Raw genomic sequence first — 18,916 nt, 5'->3', positions numbered from 1 at the left:
GGGAATAAATAGTCGATTTTGTGTTTTGCAGTGAAGAAAATGTTTGGAAGCTCTGCGAGTACATCAAGAGTCAGACTCGATACCCTTTGGAGGAATTTTATGCTGTTTTCATATCCAACGACAGGAGGATGGTGAGTCCGTGGGATGAGATCCGGGAGGCTCAGGCCTTCGCTCTGCAGCCCAGAATGGGTGAGACATGGTCCCAGCGTTCCTAACCACAGCCCAGTGTGGGTTAAAGCCTGGGATAAATGACTGGGTCCCAAACCGGATCACAATCAAGTTTTGCAATTTATTAAGCGAATATAGGCAAGCAAAGGGCGCTGGGTGCGCGGAGGGGTCTCTGCACCACCAACACACACCCAGCGCCGTTTGCTTGCCCATATTTGCTTAATAAATTGTAAAATTTGATTGTGATCCTGTTTGGGACTCAGTCATTTATCACAAGCCTTTAGCCCAACCTGTGAGTGAGACAGTCCAAACCCATCCTGTAGCTCACCTACTGAAACACTACCGTTGTACCGTTTCTCACTGTATTTATTATTCTTTTACAACAGATTCAGAAATAGCCGGAATATGGTGCTCATTTATACCGTACAGAGGTGTGCAAACCACACCATGAGAGATCTTTTAATTACCTGCTGCATCCAGGACAGTGGGAAGAGGCACGATGTCCCTGTGAGCTGTGGGGGTAATTATTCCCTGTAATCTGTCAGTTTAGAAGAATGGCTATATTCCTTGTGTCTCAGAACTGCTAAGGTTGGAAAAGACCTCTAAGGTTATCAAGTCCAACTCTTAACCCAGGACCACTGTGTTCACCACTGAACCATATCCCCAAGTGTTACAGCCACGTTCTTTTTGGACCCTCCCAGGGATGGTGATTCTACCTCTTCTCTGGACAGCCTATTGTAATGTGGCACAGAATAGTGTCTCTGACTTCATGCTCCTGAGACAGAAACTAGAGAAACATTTCTGACTGCAGCACAGATGTAAGATGAGGAAGTTGGTAGGTTAGCAGAGAACTAACCAATTTACCTGAAATTCAGCTGTATTAATTTGAAATGTTTTGTTCAATTCAGATTCACTTATAACTTTCAGATTCCCCTCTGGAAGCAGAAATCTGGACATGGAGATGAGCCTGTTGTCTGGGTAAGGAATTAATTTCTCTCTCTCAGTAATTTCAAGTGCATGCCTCTGTAGTTGGTAGCTTCAAGATCAGACCTGGGCAGTGTCAGCTCTCTTTACTGTAATGAACTGTTCCATCTGAACATAACACTTTTGTGCTCTGAGGGTGGTGGAGCACTGGAGCAGGTTGCCCAGAGAGGTTGTGGAGTCTCTATCCTTGGAGATGTTTAGGAGCTGTCTGGACACAGTCCTGGGCAGCTGGCTCTAGGTGTGCCTGCTTGAGCAGCAGGTTGGACCTGATGTCCTCCTGAAGTCCCAACCTCAACCGTTGTACTGTTTCTTACTATATTTATTATTCTTTTACAACAGATTTATAAATAGCCTAAATGTGGTGCTCATTTATACCATCCCTTGTAAATTAACAGCAAGTCGGTCAGTAAAATCTACCAGTGACAAGCCTTAACATTGATGGGGTTGTACATAAGAGATTTGTGAAAATAGTTATCTGGGTGTCGAGGCTGCCAACTTTGTAAAGTTTTAAGTAGATGGCTGTACTTGACAGAAGTAGATGGATGAAAGTATTTATGTAGGCCTGCCAGAGGGTAGAAAAGTACAAGCAATATATGTGTTAAGGTGTCAGAAATTAACCTGACCCATAAACAGTGGCTTTGGAGCATCATTTGATCAATTAATGTAGTTCAGTAATTGCTGCTATAGAATTCCTTGCTATCATTAGAATCTTTCAGTTATCTGGCCTGGGAAAAACTGTATTTCTTGTTGTAATTTCTGTTACTAAAACTGTGAAATAATCTGCAGACTTCTGAAGTTCTCTGATTTCTGAATCATTCATTATCTCCCAAAACATTGGTATCTTTGCAGTACAAAAAAAAAAAAAAGGTTTAATTTTAAAAAAATCCAGGTGTTATAGAGATGACCTGAAAAGGAATAGGAGAGTCAGGAAAGGCCACTGCAGAATGTGGATGTCTCATAAAAATCCATGGATTGAAAGATGTCTTAGCTTTGATGTTTCAGTGGATCATAGGATGTGTGAAGCTTGTAGTTATTTTTTCTTATGCTCTGTGATAGGTTCTTGTTGTATATGTGTATATATATACACACACTGTTGGATACAGCTGTATATGTGCATTGGTCTGGTGAAGTAGCCTGCCCAAATCTTTTTCATTCAAATACCTTTGTGGTTTTGATATTAAAGTGTCAAAAGACAGTGCTCCAAACTCTTTGTGTGAGTGGATTAAATGTAAACTTTAGCAAGCTGTTAACAGCTACCTTCAATTTCATTTTGAAAAGCAGCAGTGTACATACCTGACACCTAACATAAGGAACTACAGTGTGCCCAGACCTCCACCTATGTTTCTTGCAAGTCGAGGAATAAAACTGCACCTCATAAATCAAATGTCAAGACAAAAGAGTTATCTTGAAACAGTGTGATAGAGTACCCATAGGTGTTTTTTCTCAGCTTCAATAGCTGCTAAATGAATTTGTCTTACTCCTGTGGTCCTCTTGATCTGGACTGTTGCTATTTTTTTGGTGGCATGTTGGTTTTTCAGGCAGCTGAACACTCAGCACTCAAATTCGCAGACTCTGTTTCTGCAACAGGCACAAAATCTTATTAGACCACTAGGTAACTTTAATGTTAAGCTATCACCATATCTCATTCTGAGCTTGTATTTAGGATTGAGTTTAAGACAAAAACTCCTTTCCCACTCAACTTTTGTGGTTTGGTGTGGAACACGAAAGACTTCCTGTTTTCTTAGAAGCAGTGTGCACTTTAGTTTAGCTTTCTAGGCTTAAATCAAAGGAGGCCCCAAAGGAGTGGGAAGAGTACCAAGGTGTTGGGAAGGGTGAAAGTTCCGCGCGGGGAAGCAAGCGGCCGACTCAGTGTGAATGATAAAGCAAGCTCCAACTTTATTGTCCGACAGGCTCTTTCTTATACAGTGCAGGACAGGCATATAACTATCAATCATTTATAATTGGCTAAGCTCTAAAGATAGCATTCAGGTACCCTCCCTACTTGCAGTTACAGCTGTGAGGATTATCTCTTACTTTCTCAGGCTTGGGTGCATTCCTAGCTGTTTCTCTCAAACTTGTTTGTCTCACTCTCAAGGACAACTTGCCCCTACCATCTGCCAAGCTGAGTTACTCCCTATCTATATATAAGTTACTATCTCCAGAGCCTTGCTTGTACACTGTGTTCCCAGGGGACTGTGTCCTTGCTCTTTTTAGCCTTCCCCAGGTGTATTCCCAGGATTATGTCCCCGCTCTTTTAGCCATTCTCCAACACCAAGTTTTCTGGAAAAGCACCTTGGGTGTACAGGCGTTAGGAAATCTCTCCTGGTGCCAAAAATGTTACAGGGTTAGTATTCAGTGAAAGAAAGGAGGCTTTAAAAAAAAGGATTTGAACTTCTCCTCTTAGGAAGCACATTTTTTCCACTCCCTTTCCCAGATTCTTATTAATTGCTGTTTAACTGATGGTAATTACCCTTCCTCCCAGGACTACCATGTTATTCTACTTCATGTTTCCAGTGGGGAGCAGAACTTCATTTATGATCTTGACACAGTGTTGCCATTCCCATGTCCTTTTGATGTGTACAGTGTGGAGGCCTTTAGGCTGGATGACAGCCTTCGTCCGGAATTTCACAGGTGATGACATAAGATATAAAGACTGTAATGTTATTTCATTAAATCAGACTTGAAGTTTTCTTTGTTGATTGTTGATGCATAGTGACAGAGGGTTTTTTTGCTATACTTCAGTAAAATAAGTGCATTGTGTTATTTTTCTAAAGCTCTTTACCTTAGTCATCAAAAGCCCTTTTCTTTCCTACTGTGGTTTCTTGTTAGCTGCTTGGCACAATATTGCTGATTTGTGCATTTAGTGACATTAATGCTCCTTGATGAGAGGGAAGTGCCCTTGTTCTGAGTGACTAATGCAGTATTGTATACACACATCTTTTGACACAATTTTGCATTTTTCTTAGAAAAATCAGAATGATTCGAGCGGATCTGTACTTGAAGACATTTGCTTCAGACAGATCTCATATGAAGGATGCAGATGGGAAATGGCAGAAACCTCCTCCTTCATACCCCTGCATTGAAACTGCAGGTAAGCTCCCAGAACTCCTTCCTCCTGCTTACAGTGTTGAATGACATAGTCCAGGATGCACATGGAAAATAAATGTATTTCCATAACATGTGTCAGCTAGCTTATTATTTTGTATGGAAATAAAATAGGGCTATGAAGTATTTGGCACTCCCTTTTCTGAACACGTAGTCTAACATACTTCCTGGCATTCACTGTTATCATACATTAAGTACTGATCTTTGTAAACTGAGCAGAGAGTGAGAGTTAGGTAATACTGTTCTTTCAGTACAGCAGGGATCTGAAGCAAGGAGGCCAAATAACTTGCTGAGGGGTCACAAGGTGAATTTTTAACGCACTGATTATACCACTCTCTAGCTCTAACAGTTCCATTCTATCAGAGCAGACTGTGTTGGCTGGAGGGAGTTTTTAGGCTCCGCTCAGTGTGATGGGTTTGCCTGCACAACATATTTGAGGCTTCTCTACCAGGTGAATGGACCCAAAGATGGCTTCATGCATGCTGGCAGGGCTTTCCCTAAGCCTTAAGCCTCTTTTAAGTGCTGGTCTAGCTAATATTCTCTGAGCCAGGCAGAGAGAGAGGTAAAGACTTGCCATCTATTCTATAGAGCTGCTTAAACCATTCTTATCACACAGCTCTTCAGCTTATTCTGATCACGTTTGGCAAGCTGACTAACATTTGCTACGTGTTTGTTTGTTCTCTCATTTTCTTCCAAGAACGAAGGAGTTTTCATGTTACTGCTCTGCATGTTTGGTTTTGCTGGTTTCTTAATAATGCAGTACTGCTGTGTGTTTATGTTAGAGAAGGCAGGGTCAAAGAAATACGTTTCATGTTTAGGTCCAAGTATATTGCTGTGAAGTTAATTCTTAGTACTTGCTTTAGCTTCTAAGGAAACTTAGTATTTCACATAAGAGTAGAAATGAATTCTAAGAGTGGGCAGGAGCACAGACCTAATCTTCATTCTAAAGCTTGAAGTGTTTTCCAGTCATGAGCTGCCTTAAATTCTGTCTTGGTTCTTATCTTCAGTAGAGTTTTATACAAAGGTAGCATAAGGGAATGTAGAATGCCTGAACTACAGTGGATGGTTCACCATTAGCTGGAGCCTCCTTGGTGCTGAGAACTTTTTGCCTGTGGAAACCTGGTTGTGATTGCTGAAAGCAAGCAAAAGAGTGAGGAATATGAGGACAGACCAGGGAAGTGAACAAGTTCTACTCAAAAGAGTAAAGACATTACTTGTGGATAGTAAGTTACAGAATTACTCAAACAGTTGCAGATGTGTATATGCACTTCTAGCTGGGGTGAATGACTCCAGAGCTGCAAACCCTGTAACTCTCCCCATACTTGCTTGGCTGAGCTTTACCTCACTGATGAGCAGCAGCCCCAGGTCTCAGACAACATCCAGATTGTCTCTGTGATGCTGATAGATAAAGATGCACAGCTTTTCCTTCCTTTTGTGCTTTAGTTCGTTGCTCTGTATCTTGCTATGCTGAAAGAAACATCCACAGGTCATCAGTCCAACATCTGCTCAAAACAGGAATTCCTTAGGGCTCTGTCCAGTCTACTCTTGAACACCTCCAGGGATGGCGATTGCACCACCTTTCTGGGCAGTCTGTTCCAATATTTGACAACTGTCACGATAAGCAAAAAATAAATAAAAAAATGTTAGTTTGTAATCTGAACTTCCTGTGTTCTGGTTTGCTTGTTTTCATTTCTTATCCTATTGCCAGGCTCCTCCAAGAAGGCTCTGGCTCCATCTTCTTTGTGTCCAATGATTAGGTAACTGTAGGCAGCAGTAATATCTCCCCTTTGTCTTCTGTTTTTAAGACTGAACAGATCCAGTTCTCTCAGCCTTTCCTTGAATGTAATGTCCTGTCCCAAACAACTTGATGTTCCTCTTCTGGGCTCACTCCAGTATTGTCCATGTTTGGGTTTGTACTGAGGAGCTCCAAATGGACGCTGTAATCCAGTTCTGTGCTGATGTGCTCTGGACTCTGCTCAGTTGGCTGAAAGAAACTTGTTACTCTGCACCTGCTGAAGATGGAAAGTCATTCATTAGGGAGCTTCAAGGTCTGGGTCAGAACAGGAACAGATTGTCTAAGATCTAGGATATTTAGATCAAGTTGTGTTTCATTTAGTAACAGTTCCTCCAGCTTTATTTTTTTGTCTTCCCTGTATTCACTGGAGATACCTTATAATGATGTGTGCTTCGATGTGCACAGTGCTCTAAGTCACCAGGAGCCTGGGTGTAACTGTTGTGGAACAAGCATGTGCTTTAACTTTTAGCTGAAACAAAGTCCTGGACTTCAGTGATGCAGATCTGTCGATGAGGCCATGTCCTGCAGGCCAAGGTACAGGTTTAGAAAGCACTGTTGTCAACAAGTGGAACTAATAATTCTCTTTCTTTAGAGACTGGTAAAATAATGTCTCAGCAGAGTTTTATCAGGCATAAAAGGGCCTTATTTTTAACTTGATGGAACACTGGGTGGCAGACCTTCTGTTATCATAAAGGAGCCTGAGGTATTAATGTTCATGTCCCTGCCAAATTTCATAGCAGATGACTGTTTTCTCCCTGCTGTTTCACTTAGATAGAGTACTCTGCTTTCCATGTTGATTTGTGTTTGCATAAGATTAAATTGCTCACATGTTTCATGTTAGAGGTGACTGCAATTTAACGCCTGACAGAACTGACCCCATATTGTTTTAATATCAATTTATTTGTGAGGCACATCTGTGTCAGTGGGGTGGTTTGTTTTTTTGCTTTCATTTAGAGTAGCCAAATTCCTAAGCTCATGAGAAGATGTAAGGTTTTTATATTACTTCTGTTTCCTAGACATCTTCTTTCCTAGGCGTCTTGATGTGTATGGCAGTTTGACCCTGGCTGAATGCCAGGTGCCCACCAAAGTCACACATCATTCCCCTACTTAGCTGGACAAGAGAGAGAAAGTATAAGGAAAGCTCATGAGCTGAGATAAGGACAGGGAGAGATCACAAACCGATTAGCATCATGAGAAAACCAGACTTGACTTGGGGAAATTAGTTGAATTTACTACCAATCAAAACCAGAGCAGGATAATGAGAAGTAAAACAAATCCTAAAAACACCTTTTCCCTCCACCCCTCCCTCCTTCCTGGGCTTAACTTTATTTCCAATTCTCTACCTCTTTCCTCCCTGCTCAGCGTAAAGCGACAGGGAATGGGGGCTGTGGCCAGTTCATCATGCATTGTTTCTGCCACTGCTTCCTCCTTGGAAAGAGGAGTCCTTTCCCTGCTCCAGCATGGACTCCCTCCCACAGGAGACAGTCTTCCACGAACTTCTCCAACGTGAGTCCTTCCCACAGTTTCTAGTTCTTCATCACCTGCTCCGGTGTGGTATCTTTTCCACAGGGTGCAGTCCTTCAGGAACAGCCTGCTCCAATGTGGGTTCCCCCGTGGGGTCAGGAGTCCTACCAGGAAAGCTGCTTTAGCATGGGTTCCCCCTCCATGGGTCTGCAGCTCCCTGCCAGGAGCCTGCTCCAGCATGGGCTTCTCATGGGGTCACAGGCTCCTTTCAGGCATCCACCTGCCCAGTTGTGGGTCTCCTCCATGGGCTGCAGGTGGATCTCTGCTGTCAGTGCTTGGAGCACCTCATCTGCCTCCTTCTCTACTGACTCTGGTGTCTGCTTGGTTGTTTCTCGCACATATTCTCACTCCTCTCTGGCTGCAATTACTTCTGTGCAATAACTTTGTTTCAGTCTTAAATCTGTTATCACAGTGGCATTACTACCCCCAGTGATTGGCTCGGCCTTGGCCTTGGTCTTGGTCCATCCTGGAGCCACTGGCATTGGTTCTGTTGGACATGGGGGAGCTGTAGCACCCCCACTGTCAAAACCATTTGTAATTGAATTGAGCAATCTCTATCGGTAACCAATTAAGCATTTTTTTTCCTTCTACTAACTCAAAGGGACTAAATCTAAAACTGTATTTGTCCTGGTCATGGGGTTACAAAGTAAACCCTCTAAAGTAAACTTATATTGAGCTATAAATTCTACTCCACGTTTTAAAAAATGGAATCTGGAAAAAGGTGATTTTTGAAAGCATTTTTTTAAAAGACAAACAACACCAGTCCAATCAGTTAAACAAAAAAACCACAACAAACCCCTGAAACCTGTGTATCTGATCAGAATGCACATGCTAAGCATTAGCCTGTTGGAACTGGCTCTGCTCTAGCTGTTTTCCAGAGTTAGGCCTCTGTGTCTCTTACTGGCATTTCTCTGGCCTCTGTTCTGCTCTGCTGCCGTGTGTGCTGGGAGAAGCTGGTTAACCTAATTGGGACCCAGCCCTGCCCTCAAAGCATCTTGGCTGGACTAAACATACCTGAGCTGCAGCAGATTTGGCTGGTGCCACCTGGCTGCCAGTGGCCCCCGTTGAAAGAAAACAGGGTATTTTGTTCAGATAATAAAAATTAAGATGATGTGATCTGGTGCACAGATTCATGATTCTAGGGCTGGTGAGCCCAGCCTGGGGTTTTCTTCTAGGTCTTCTTTCCACGAATTAATGAGGTCTGATTCTGCTTAGTTTACAAAAGCTGATGAGATCAGCCCTGCATACTGCAAGGCTGTGTTAAATACAGCTTGCACAGTGCATGTCAAAATCACTCAGAACAGATGGTTAAGTGGCTTACGTGCAGCTGTTAGCACTAGCTCTGACACTGAAAAGCATTGGTTTAGATTTCAGTTCTCCCAAGGTGTTTGGTGCCACACTCACAGGGTTAATTTGTAAAGGCTTTTTGTTCTTTTTATTGTAATTAAAATCCCTGGTAGTCAATAATGATGGGGTTTTACTTGGGTTGTGTTTTTTTCTGTTTTGAAGAGCATGAATGGGACAGCTGAGAAATTCTGAAGGCAGATATTACACATCTGTGTAACAAGCAAGCTGCTAGACAGAGGCCAGGCAGATGTCTGCAGTTGCTTTCTGTATCTCCTCTCTGAGGTGGTGAAAGGATCCTAGTGAAAGTGAAAAGGAAAGCACTGATATGGATAGATGTAGCTCCTGTGCATTGCATGGGAACCTTCTCCTCCTCTCATTTGAAAATAAAACTCTGGACTGTCAAGTTAGGTCCTTACTTCATAAGCTTTTGTGGGAACAATGAATCAAGTCAGATACAGGCAATAAAGATCCAACTAAGGAGACAAGTATTTGAATTCCCTCAGTGGCTTATTGAAATTACACCACTCTCTGTGAAAGGTAATGTAGAGTGAGCTGTGTTTTACACCGAGGTCAAGCAGGATGGTTATATCTCAGCTGTGGGTCCAGCACTCTGCGGCTGAGTATGGGAAGAATCTTTCTTCCTTGAAGTCTTTCTGACCTATCTACCTGCTCAGACAAGGGAAGGGGATCTGAAGAGAACTTCAGACACCTTCACAAGTCAGGGAAGAGCCCAACTTTCTGAGTATTTTAAGTGCCTCCAAGGTTAGGCATCAGCAGAACTGTTCCTGGAGGCTTTGTTCCAGACTTCCTTGCTTCCAGCAGCCCTTCAGCAGCTGTCATTACACCGAGTTAGTCCAAGGTCCATGAGCCAAGCTGAGGCTTGGCTGAAATGTTGCTTTCTAACTGCTGTTGGCAGAAGCCACAAGTATCCTGGCTAACAATGCCACATGATAGTGCATGGCCTTGTATTTTGCCCCTGCTCAGGATAAAAGTGTCAGACTTGGTTAAAAAAAACTGAAATTATGCAGGAATCCCAGAATGTGTCAGAGAGGTGTCACTGTGTGTGTGTGTGTGAGACAAAATGTGTTTGGTCCAAGAGGAAGATGAGCTCTGAGCATGTACAAATGCCAGCTAGTCTAATAGCCACAGCACCTGAGGAGGACTGCAAGTGTAATGTAAATCCTAAAAAAAAAATCAATTCTGCTGCTCTTGGCCTTGTACAAATGTCATGTATAGACAAAGCTTGTTTCTTGCTCTTGTGGAGAAATCCTGTTGGTTTGTCAACTGTGGCATCCAGATGTGTCTTTTGTAAATTCTGGTGTTTGTTGCTCTTCATCTGCTTTGTGAAGAGAACTTCGTGGTGGTCTCATGTTTTTTTTGCCGAGCTGTTTCTTAAGGCTGTGAGATCCAACACGGCACGCACGGCGTTCAGACAGAGCCTATGAGAAAGGAGCGGCATAGAGAGACTGTTATTACACGAATAAAACGGGAGAGGTCTCACTAAATTGTTCCCTATGAATAGTTCCCATGCTGCTCCAGTGCCATCTACGGACTGGTTTTTAGGTCGTCGCTCCTCGCAGGAATGTACTTGTTTGCTTTGGTAAAACAGTTTTTCCTTTCATTAAACTTCTCTGATGGACTGCGTTATGGTCTGCCACAATCATTCCGAATTTCAGAGACTATTTCACACTAACAGCTGCTGTGTTTGTAACTCCTGGAACAATCCCCTTTGAACTGCTTGGCCATTCACAGAACAGTTTGAAGAAGTTATTCTACTATGCTCAGTACACATAAAGCAGGGAATTATTTATTTGTTTGTTCTTAAATTACATTAAGAATCATGTTAATTTTAAAACAGAGGCATCTGGGAGGAAAAGACATGTTTGAAAAGTTCCAGTTTGGAACTGGAAAACAGGCTTGCCAGCCTAGCAGCAAGCAAGAGCTGTTACCCACTACTATTTGTTCTTGAGCTGCAACAGCAAATTGCCTTGCTTGTGCTATTTTAAATTCCTGCATAGTCAAGCAGAAATTGTCCCTGTTCTGCCAGACTTACTCCAGCAGTAGGACCATGCTTGGCTGGACATAAGGATTTTTCCATGTGTAGAGCTTAAACAGGTTAACAAGAAAAGATTTAGCAACCAGACCTCAGAGTGGGTGAGAGTTGGGAACTAGACAAATCACAGAGCCATGCTGTAGGGTAGATGTGCAAACAGAGGCCTTTGGAGGCTGGATTATGGCTGGGACTCCTGGGTCTGGGATTCCTGAACATCATCTTCCCTTCCTTGCTTATAATGTTCATAATGCTAAGCCTAATTACACAAGGTTTTTGCAACTGAAGCAAATTCCATTCATGATTTTATAATTATTCATTAAAGCCTCCTCTTGTTTGGTTTTTAATCCTTAAATGCACACGTGAATCATCCATGTTAAAAAAATACTTAATACAGAGAAAAAGCTGTGAGCTCTAAATCTGTAAAGTAAAGCTCTAGCAGTGGCTTTACCACTCTGTTCCTTAGATTCATTCTCTTCCAGTTTTCTTTTAATTGGCATTTAAAAAGATAGTTTGCACACATCATCAGTGAGAACAATGAGTGAGACCATCAGTGAGAACAAGGAGCCCATGGATGTTTGTAGCCAGAGCTGATTCCCTGATCAATATGGTTCTGAGTCAGCAAAGCTTGTACCAGGCCAGCTCCAGAAAAGGGATGTATAAGGCACCTAAACTCAAAACTGTGTACCAGCACTTCCACAGAGCTCTCTGGGATCCATGAATGGGACAGAATGGTTTCAAACTCTCCTGCAGGGGACAGAGCAGATTAATCTTCTGGCAAAGAGCAGTCATGGTTACTTTTCTCTTGAAACTATGGCAGTCAAACTTTTCCCCTTCTGACTTCATTCTGCCATTCAGGATTAACAAAAAGAAAAAAAGTGTTTTCCCCCAGCCTAGGTTTGTGCCCTTCACCTGAGCATCGCTCTAGGCCGTGGGCTGGGTTAGGTCAGACATTTCCTCCTGTCTGCATATTCAGTCCCTGCAGTGGGCTGAGGTACAGCGAGGCCTGGAGGGAAAGCAAATACTGTAATCTGGGGAGTAACAAACTCTAGGTTTGCCAAGGGGCTAATCACTTCTGAGAGACAATAAGCAACTTCCAGTTCTGACTGTGATCCAGTTCCTCTGTAGTCAGTGCAAAAGTTGACTTAGTTGACTTTGGTTCAGAACTTAAATGGGGGAATAATCTCTCCCCTGCTTTTGAGGAATCCCATTTGTGTGACTGCAGGAAGCACCTGTTGCATTACAGTTCCCTGTGCTGGTATTTGCACTCCATTTTGCTGACACTACTTGACCCTTCTAGGCTGTTGCTGTCAGGAGAAATCTTTCCCTTTCCTACACCTACTAGTCTCTAATGACTAAAGATACTTACTGATCTGGTAATGTGATTATTGCCGTGGGCAGAGAGAGGAATTGAGGCAGAGACTACATTTCAGAGACTGGAAATGTTTTTGTAGGACCATACAACTTACAGAATCTTGCTGGAATGAACAGAACTATCAAAGAGGGGTCTGGAGCATTTTGTTGATAGATTTTTACCTGTGCTACAGAAGTTGCATCAGGAAATTAAATATTCGCTTTTCTGGTCCTTTTTCAGACTCCAAGATGAACTTGGATGATTTCATCAGTATGAATCCCAAAGTGGGATGGGGCTCAGTGTTCCCCCTTCGAGACTTTGTGCATCGATTTGGCAGACAGACTGATTACAGCTATTCCTTGGAAGGACAATAAAGTGAACAAAGAAGTTCTCCCTGCCTCTGTTGCAAGTGGATGTGTTCTGGTTTGCTGCTCTTACATTGTATTTATGGTTTACATTTCTGTACATGGAATAAGTACTTGGAGAAATAGAATGCTCGGTCAGAATTACGAACTGAATAAACTCTTTTATTTTGATTATATAAGAATGAACTTGGGTTTTAATATCAAAGGCAGACATCCCACCATAAGCATATTGCTTTTCCATCTACTGTGCCCAAACTTGAAAGAGCAGTAAATAAAGATTTTGGAAAAAATATGTGCATAAAATATTGAACATTGTAGCTCAAATTGCTATATGTTGTCACATTTTAAAAGTGAGATACAGTATATTTTCTTCATGTTGTGATGTCTGTCACTTTTACAGACAGTACATCTCAGTTTACTCTCTAACTGCACCGATTAGTCCTTATTTAGCAGAAGCCTAAAGGTCAGACCCACAAGGTGAACACTGATTTAGTAGTACAATCTTGAACTCCCATGCACTGTGCAAAACCAGGTAAGTATCCAGGTCTCTGTGTGTATCCAGGTTATCCACATGCTGTATGAGGGGAGAACTAAATACCTACCATTTCAGCTAAGTGTTCAGTTGCTAGAAGATGCAGTTGCTATTTTTGCTCATGTTGGCTGTGTGTTCTCACCTGCCCCTGTCTTCTTGCACTTGGTGTTTGTCTGGCCCCATGGCAGTCTAGGGTAGGAAGCTAACCTGACAGAAAGAAGGAAAGTTTATTGGTTTTTTTTCTACCTCTTAGCTCTTTGAACTGGCCTGCCATGAGGTCAGACAGCTGCTCATGCTGGTGTAAGGAAATCAGCAGGGCCATATGGTTGGGGGGAAGGGAATGAGAAAGCCTCTCCTATCAGGGTTGCCTGCTGACTGTCCTTGCAGGGGATCCCAGGAAAGCTGTCATGCTGATTGGGGGTTTGGAGCAGTCTCACACATCTTAGAAGAGTGCTCTAAACATGGAAATACCAGAAACAAGCTAAGATGGGATATTTAATTCTACTTTACACACTAGCACATCATATAATCACAGACTGGTAGAATAATTCAGGTTGGAAGGGCCAGGTGGTCTCTAGTCCAGTCTGTTCAAATCAGGTCAGACCAGGCTGCTCAGATCTTTATCCAGTCAGACCTTGAAAACCTACTGTTATTGAGACTACAGGAAAATTTTGTGATGAACTTCAGTCCTGATGAGGAAAAGCACAGTAAAGGCTTTAAGTATTCAGGGATGATTTTATGTGTAAGTACAGAAAAATACAAAAACTTCAAAGAAACTTCTATGTATATTGCTGTTACATAGGTATTTTGTTATATACATATTCTATTACTATATCTCACATCGGTTCCAGAGAATTTATTTAGCATGTTGACAGCAGAGACAGCCAGTTGAACAACTGTGGGGTTGACTCACTTCATCCAGACATCTCTCTCTCTCTCTCTGTCATAATGATGCTGAGAAAAGCCTGGAAAAGAACTACTCCCAGACTTGTATCTCTGAGTAGCAGGTATTTGTTTATTCAGCGCTGGGCACAAGGGGGATTGCTCCCCCAAACTTGTGCAACCAGGGACAAAAACTTCACAGTTTATATACATTAAATGCTCATATATATTCATTATTTCCAGGAATGGGTGGTTATTATTATAATTAGTTCTTGGAAATCATTATCGTATACTCCTCCTCTGTCTCCTCCCTCCTGGCATCAGTCCCATGGTCCTGGTGGTCGTTTGGTGGTCGTGAAGATGAAGTGCCTCTTCATCCTCAGTACCCTTTGGACACCCTTGTTATGCAACCATTTACCCCTTTGTACAGTTTTACATGTCTTGCTGACCTTGCCTCTATCTTGAACATTTTGTTTCTTCATTCCACACTTTATATGGTCTTAGTTTTCCTTCTACTGCCAAGGTTTGAGTCTAGTTAGTTCTACTGCCTTATAGATAAGGTGCATCGTTTTGCCAACCAAGTCAAAACAATACCATTAGTGAAACTTCTTGTCTGTACTATGCAATCCTTGCTGGTTTGCTAATTAAGCTGAAATAGTGCTATTAGTAAAGTTATCCTTTATGCTTTCAGCTTTAACCGTTCAATTCCTGCTTTCAGTCTGCTTCTCTGTATCAATAAGGGCTGCTGAATACAGGAATTTACACTTTCTGTCGCCAGATGCAGCACAGCTGGTTGGCTATGCTGCTACCACACAGATTCCTTTGGTGCCAGCATGGCAGTTGTTTGGGCACTCATCTGCCTAGAGGAGAGTTGGTCTGTAGTTTCTGTCACTCTGAGCTGGTTTTGCCAGAAGACACTGAGATGCTGAAACTCAGGATTCCTGGTAAACTGGTGTGCAGTTTCCTCCGGAGAGGGGACAGCTCTGGACTTAACCAGATACACCTGTGTAAAAGGTCTGATTTGTCTGTGTTTGAATGAATGGCAGCTCTTTCTGCATGATGCTGATGTGGCAGGCATGCTTTGAGTGAGTGAAGCTGTTGTTACTTGCTCTTTTTGAGTGATGTTAAGACTGGTTGTGAGTGTGCAGAACAGCAGCAGTTTGCCTGCTCAGCTCCACTTGGTGCCAACCCACTGCTCAGGGCATTGCACACACTGCCTGGGTTAGACATAGCAGAAGTGAGAATTTAAAGATCTGTGTTTTAGATGAACTGGTCAGTCAGATGTCTCCAGGCTGTGTCAGCTCAGCAGCTTTAGATAAGTTATCAGTAGTATAATTTGTTTGCTCCTTTACCGGTTTTACCATATCTTCTTCTCACCCTCAGGACCTTTAACTTTGGGATTGATGAGTCAGACTGGTTTCATCTCATTTCAACACCAAAAGCAGCATGACAGCCCTTTCTCCATTTACCACTGACAGCTTTGCAAACAGGGCATTTATCAAGTTGTTTTACCCCATTCCAAGGCAGAGCATCCTGCTACACCTGCTCTGCTCCAGTTGGTGCCAACCCACTGCTCAGGGCATTGCACACACTGCCTGGGTTAGACATAGCAGAAGTGAGAATTTAAAGATCTGTGTTTTAGATGAACTGGTTATGTTCAGCACTTCTTACCTTTCAAGTGACTGAATCTCATACAGAGTTCCTGTGCATTGCCTAACAGACACTTTAAGTTGTTACGGAACATTAGATTCTCATCCCTCCCTACCTGAGTTTGTCATTTGATTGAAGTACTGAGCTGACATTCTCATCCAGTCTCTGGTGCCTGAAATCTGTGACACACTCCTTTCAGTGGGGGTCAGACACAAGAGTTTCCCTGCTTTAATCTAGTTTCAGCATCAATGCTGTTAAGAACAGTCACAACCATTATTCAGAATATACAAGTTTAAAAAAAAATCCATGTGAGGAGTCAGTCCTTCTTCTCTCTAATCATTCTGAACAGGTGCTTAATTTTACATGTAGCAGGGTGGGTGTTTGTGATAATAGCTTTTCTATAATTAACAACCTGTTTGTAGCTCTTGTGAAAAGTTGTCGTTCCAGAGGGATAGGTAGAAGCCAGAGAATGATTTCATTCAGTGCTGAGGATGCTGATATTGTCGTGCTGTCTCTGTAGCCCTTCAAGCCTGGTGCAGTTTCATCACCATTTCAGAACTCAGGAACACATCAAGTGCTCATTTATGGCCCCAAATACAAGGAGAAGCTACTTGGTTCACCATAATTAGCAGAAACCAGCCCTTTTCTAATGCTGATTAGTCCTGGTGTCCCATCAGAGGGACTAAGTGAATTCCCTTCACTCTTTGGTCCCTTCTCTGTCCAAGTAACCCTTTATCTTGTGTATTTTGTGGAACTTGCTGTGTTTAACCTCTCTGCTGTCACCTCATATGAAGTGAGGTGGCCCAAACAGTGTGGTTTCCCCAAGCACCACAGTAAGTTGCAGACAGAAAAGCAAAGTTTGCCATGTGCCTGCAGAAATACAGGCACACAGCTGCCACTGTAAGGCTGATGGCAAGGAGGCAGCTTCACTGCCAGACATCACTAATTATCATCTCTGTGGCCACTGATGTGTTTAAACACCTAAGATTCAAGCAACTCTATGTCACAGGCACATGTGCATATATGGGGTGCATCATACCACAGGTACAGCACCAAACTGGCTGGTGCATCCAACTGAAGTGGTGCTTAGGAAGAGCCTCATTCCAGCAGGGGAGCTGGGATTATGCCACTGTGAGGCATGAAATAATGTGGAAGTGTTGACATTACTGCAGGGCTGGTTGTCTGGGGTGCACTGGCACATCAGGATCAGCATGTGCTCACCTCTACTCTGTGCTGTCAATAGCCCTTGAGACTTTTTATCTTCCCCACGTCCATATGCTGTCCCAGTGTGTCCATGGCAAAGATGTGCACTTTCAGTACAATGCTATATTGGTGCAGCTTAGTTTTCCATTCCCTTTGAGCCTCCTTTGCCTTTCCCACAGCAGTGTCCTTCTGTTTTCCAGTTATTACAGCCTTTATGTGCTGAGATCCCCTAAGTGGTGGCTTTTTGGATTAGGTGACCCTTGAGTCAGGCATTGAACAAAGCAAGGAAGAACCTGCTCTCAGGTCAGTTACAATCTCACTGTCTTTCAGTTTCTGAATTCTGTAGGTGACTGGAAATTCTCCAACGCTTTTACATCTAGGCATCATAGGGCAAGATCTTGAAAGCCTTAAAATGGGGGGACATCCTATCTCACAGGTAGTTCTTGCCATCACCATCAGGCTATTGCAGCAGTTAGCTGCAGCATGAGATGGAACACCCATGTCTCTCCTGCCTTTTTCTCTTCTTTGCTGCTGCTTTTTACTTAAGAATACAGTTTGAGTGACAACTAACCTCTCTTATTCACCTGTTTGGGACTTAGGAAAAAAATGCTGCTTTTTTTTTTTTTTGGCATGCATTTACTTGGTCATTGCATTCTTGCAAACTGTGACCAGGTCTGAAGTGGAATTCCCATTTCTCAGCTGGCCAGCAGAGAGAGCAGTCAGCATTTGGGACGTGCAGGTTGGGACTTCTGGCCAGGGCTGGTCTCCTGCACACTCAGCCCTGCCAGTAGCTGTTACAGTTAAAGAAAAGTTCTTCTGGCAGCGTTGCAGAGGTGACCTGCATCTCCCACGGTTGGGGCTGAAGGGTTACATATTGCCCTTGACTGCCTGAGCCTGTAAGATCAGTGCCCTTCCTGTGCACCAAGGGCTGTTTGCCAGCATCATCAAACCACCTGCCATTCTTGGGAGATCTGCTCAGCATTCACAATTCCTACCAAAATGGGGGTGTGACAGCTTAGAATGTCAGACTAATTGCTTTGCTATCGATTCATGGACTTTGGAGACTAAACTTAGGTACCTGGGATGCTGCAATCTGATCTGGGCTATTAAGGAGGCAAAGGGGCACCAGGCTGCATTTTTATGAATCAAATTCCAAGATGAGAGCCCTGGTCAGGACATTTTGATCTGCATGGCCTCCTCTCCTCATACCTTCGTTGTCCAGCCAGAGCCTCATGCGTGCTCTGAAGCACTTGTGCTCTCCAGGCATCTGCTGTAAAATGGCCATCTCTGGGGGCTGGTTGGGGGTTTTTGTTAGAATGAGTTTAGTCCAAATTTTCTCATTTTTCATGTTTTTTCCACCCACCTTTTCAGGAAATAAGTGTTGTAGGCTGAATGAGCTGGGAAAGCTGTACCAGGGGATAGGAACGAGGTGTGAAAATCCCACCACATCCCTACGGTAGTCACAGTTACCTCCCACCAGGTGTCTTGTAGAACCATTACCAAGACATTGTCGATGACCCATGTGGTGGCTGTCCCCTGCACCTGGCAGAGCCTTGCTGCTGGAGGGGAGGACCTGCAAGAGCATCATTGCATACATCACCTGGCTGAGCAGATGGCTCCAGGTTTGGTGGTGCTACCCTCCTATGACACTTTGGATTCACAAGCTTGGAGAATCTCATCTCCTCTCGAGGTGACACCTGTCTGGATGTCTGTCTCTCTTCACGTAATTACCTACTTGAAAATTTGAGGGAGACAATGCTGGTGATTTTCTTCTCCCTTCTGGCTTTCCCCTTATGCAGGAGTTGGCCCAGTTGAGGCCAGGGTTAATGAAGCATACCCAGAGAGTGAGTGTCTGGAGACATCTACTTAGGTTTGCTCAGTGCTGCGTGCACACTTCCCTGTGGAGCTCAGCTCTCGGTGAAGGTTTTCGTTTGTGATCATGGAGTCAGAAGCAAAG

At 43.2% G+C, this 18,916-nt stretch overlaps 1 protein-coding gene across 1 annotated transcript; it reads left to right on the top strand.

Moving 5' to 3' along the window:
* Positions 1 to 29: 29 nt before the first annotated feature.
* Positions 30 to 12,701, top strand: WDYHV1 (WDYHV motif containing 1; the record flags this gene model as incomplete). The annotated part of the gene is made up of 5 exons (XM_009074396.1): positions 30 to 131; positions 1,096 to 1,146; positions 3,635 to 3,783; positions 4,119 to 4,243; positions 12,568 to 12,701. Coding segments are annotated over 5 exons (561 nt in total), but the record flags the coding sequence as incomplete, so codon positions are not given.
* Positions 12,702 to 18,916: the final 6,215 nt, after the last annotated feature.

The sequence above is a fragment of the Acanthisitta chloris genome, unplaced genomic scaffold (genome assembly GCF_000695815.1).
Source record: "Acanthisitta chloris isolate BGI_N310 unplaced genomic scaffold, ASM69581v1 scaffold11085, whole genome shotgun sequence".
Lineage (NCBI taxonomy): Eukaryota > Metazoa > Chordata > Aves > Passeriformes > Acanthisittidae > Acanthisitta > Acanthisitta chloris.
Note: the sequence above shows the minus strand (reverse complement) of the source record. Positions and strands in the feature narration are given on the sequence as shown.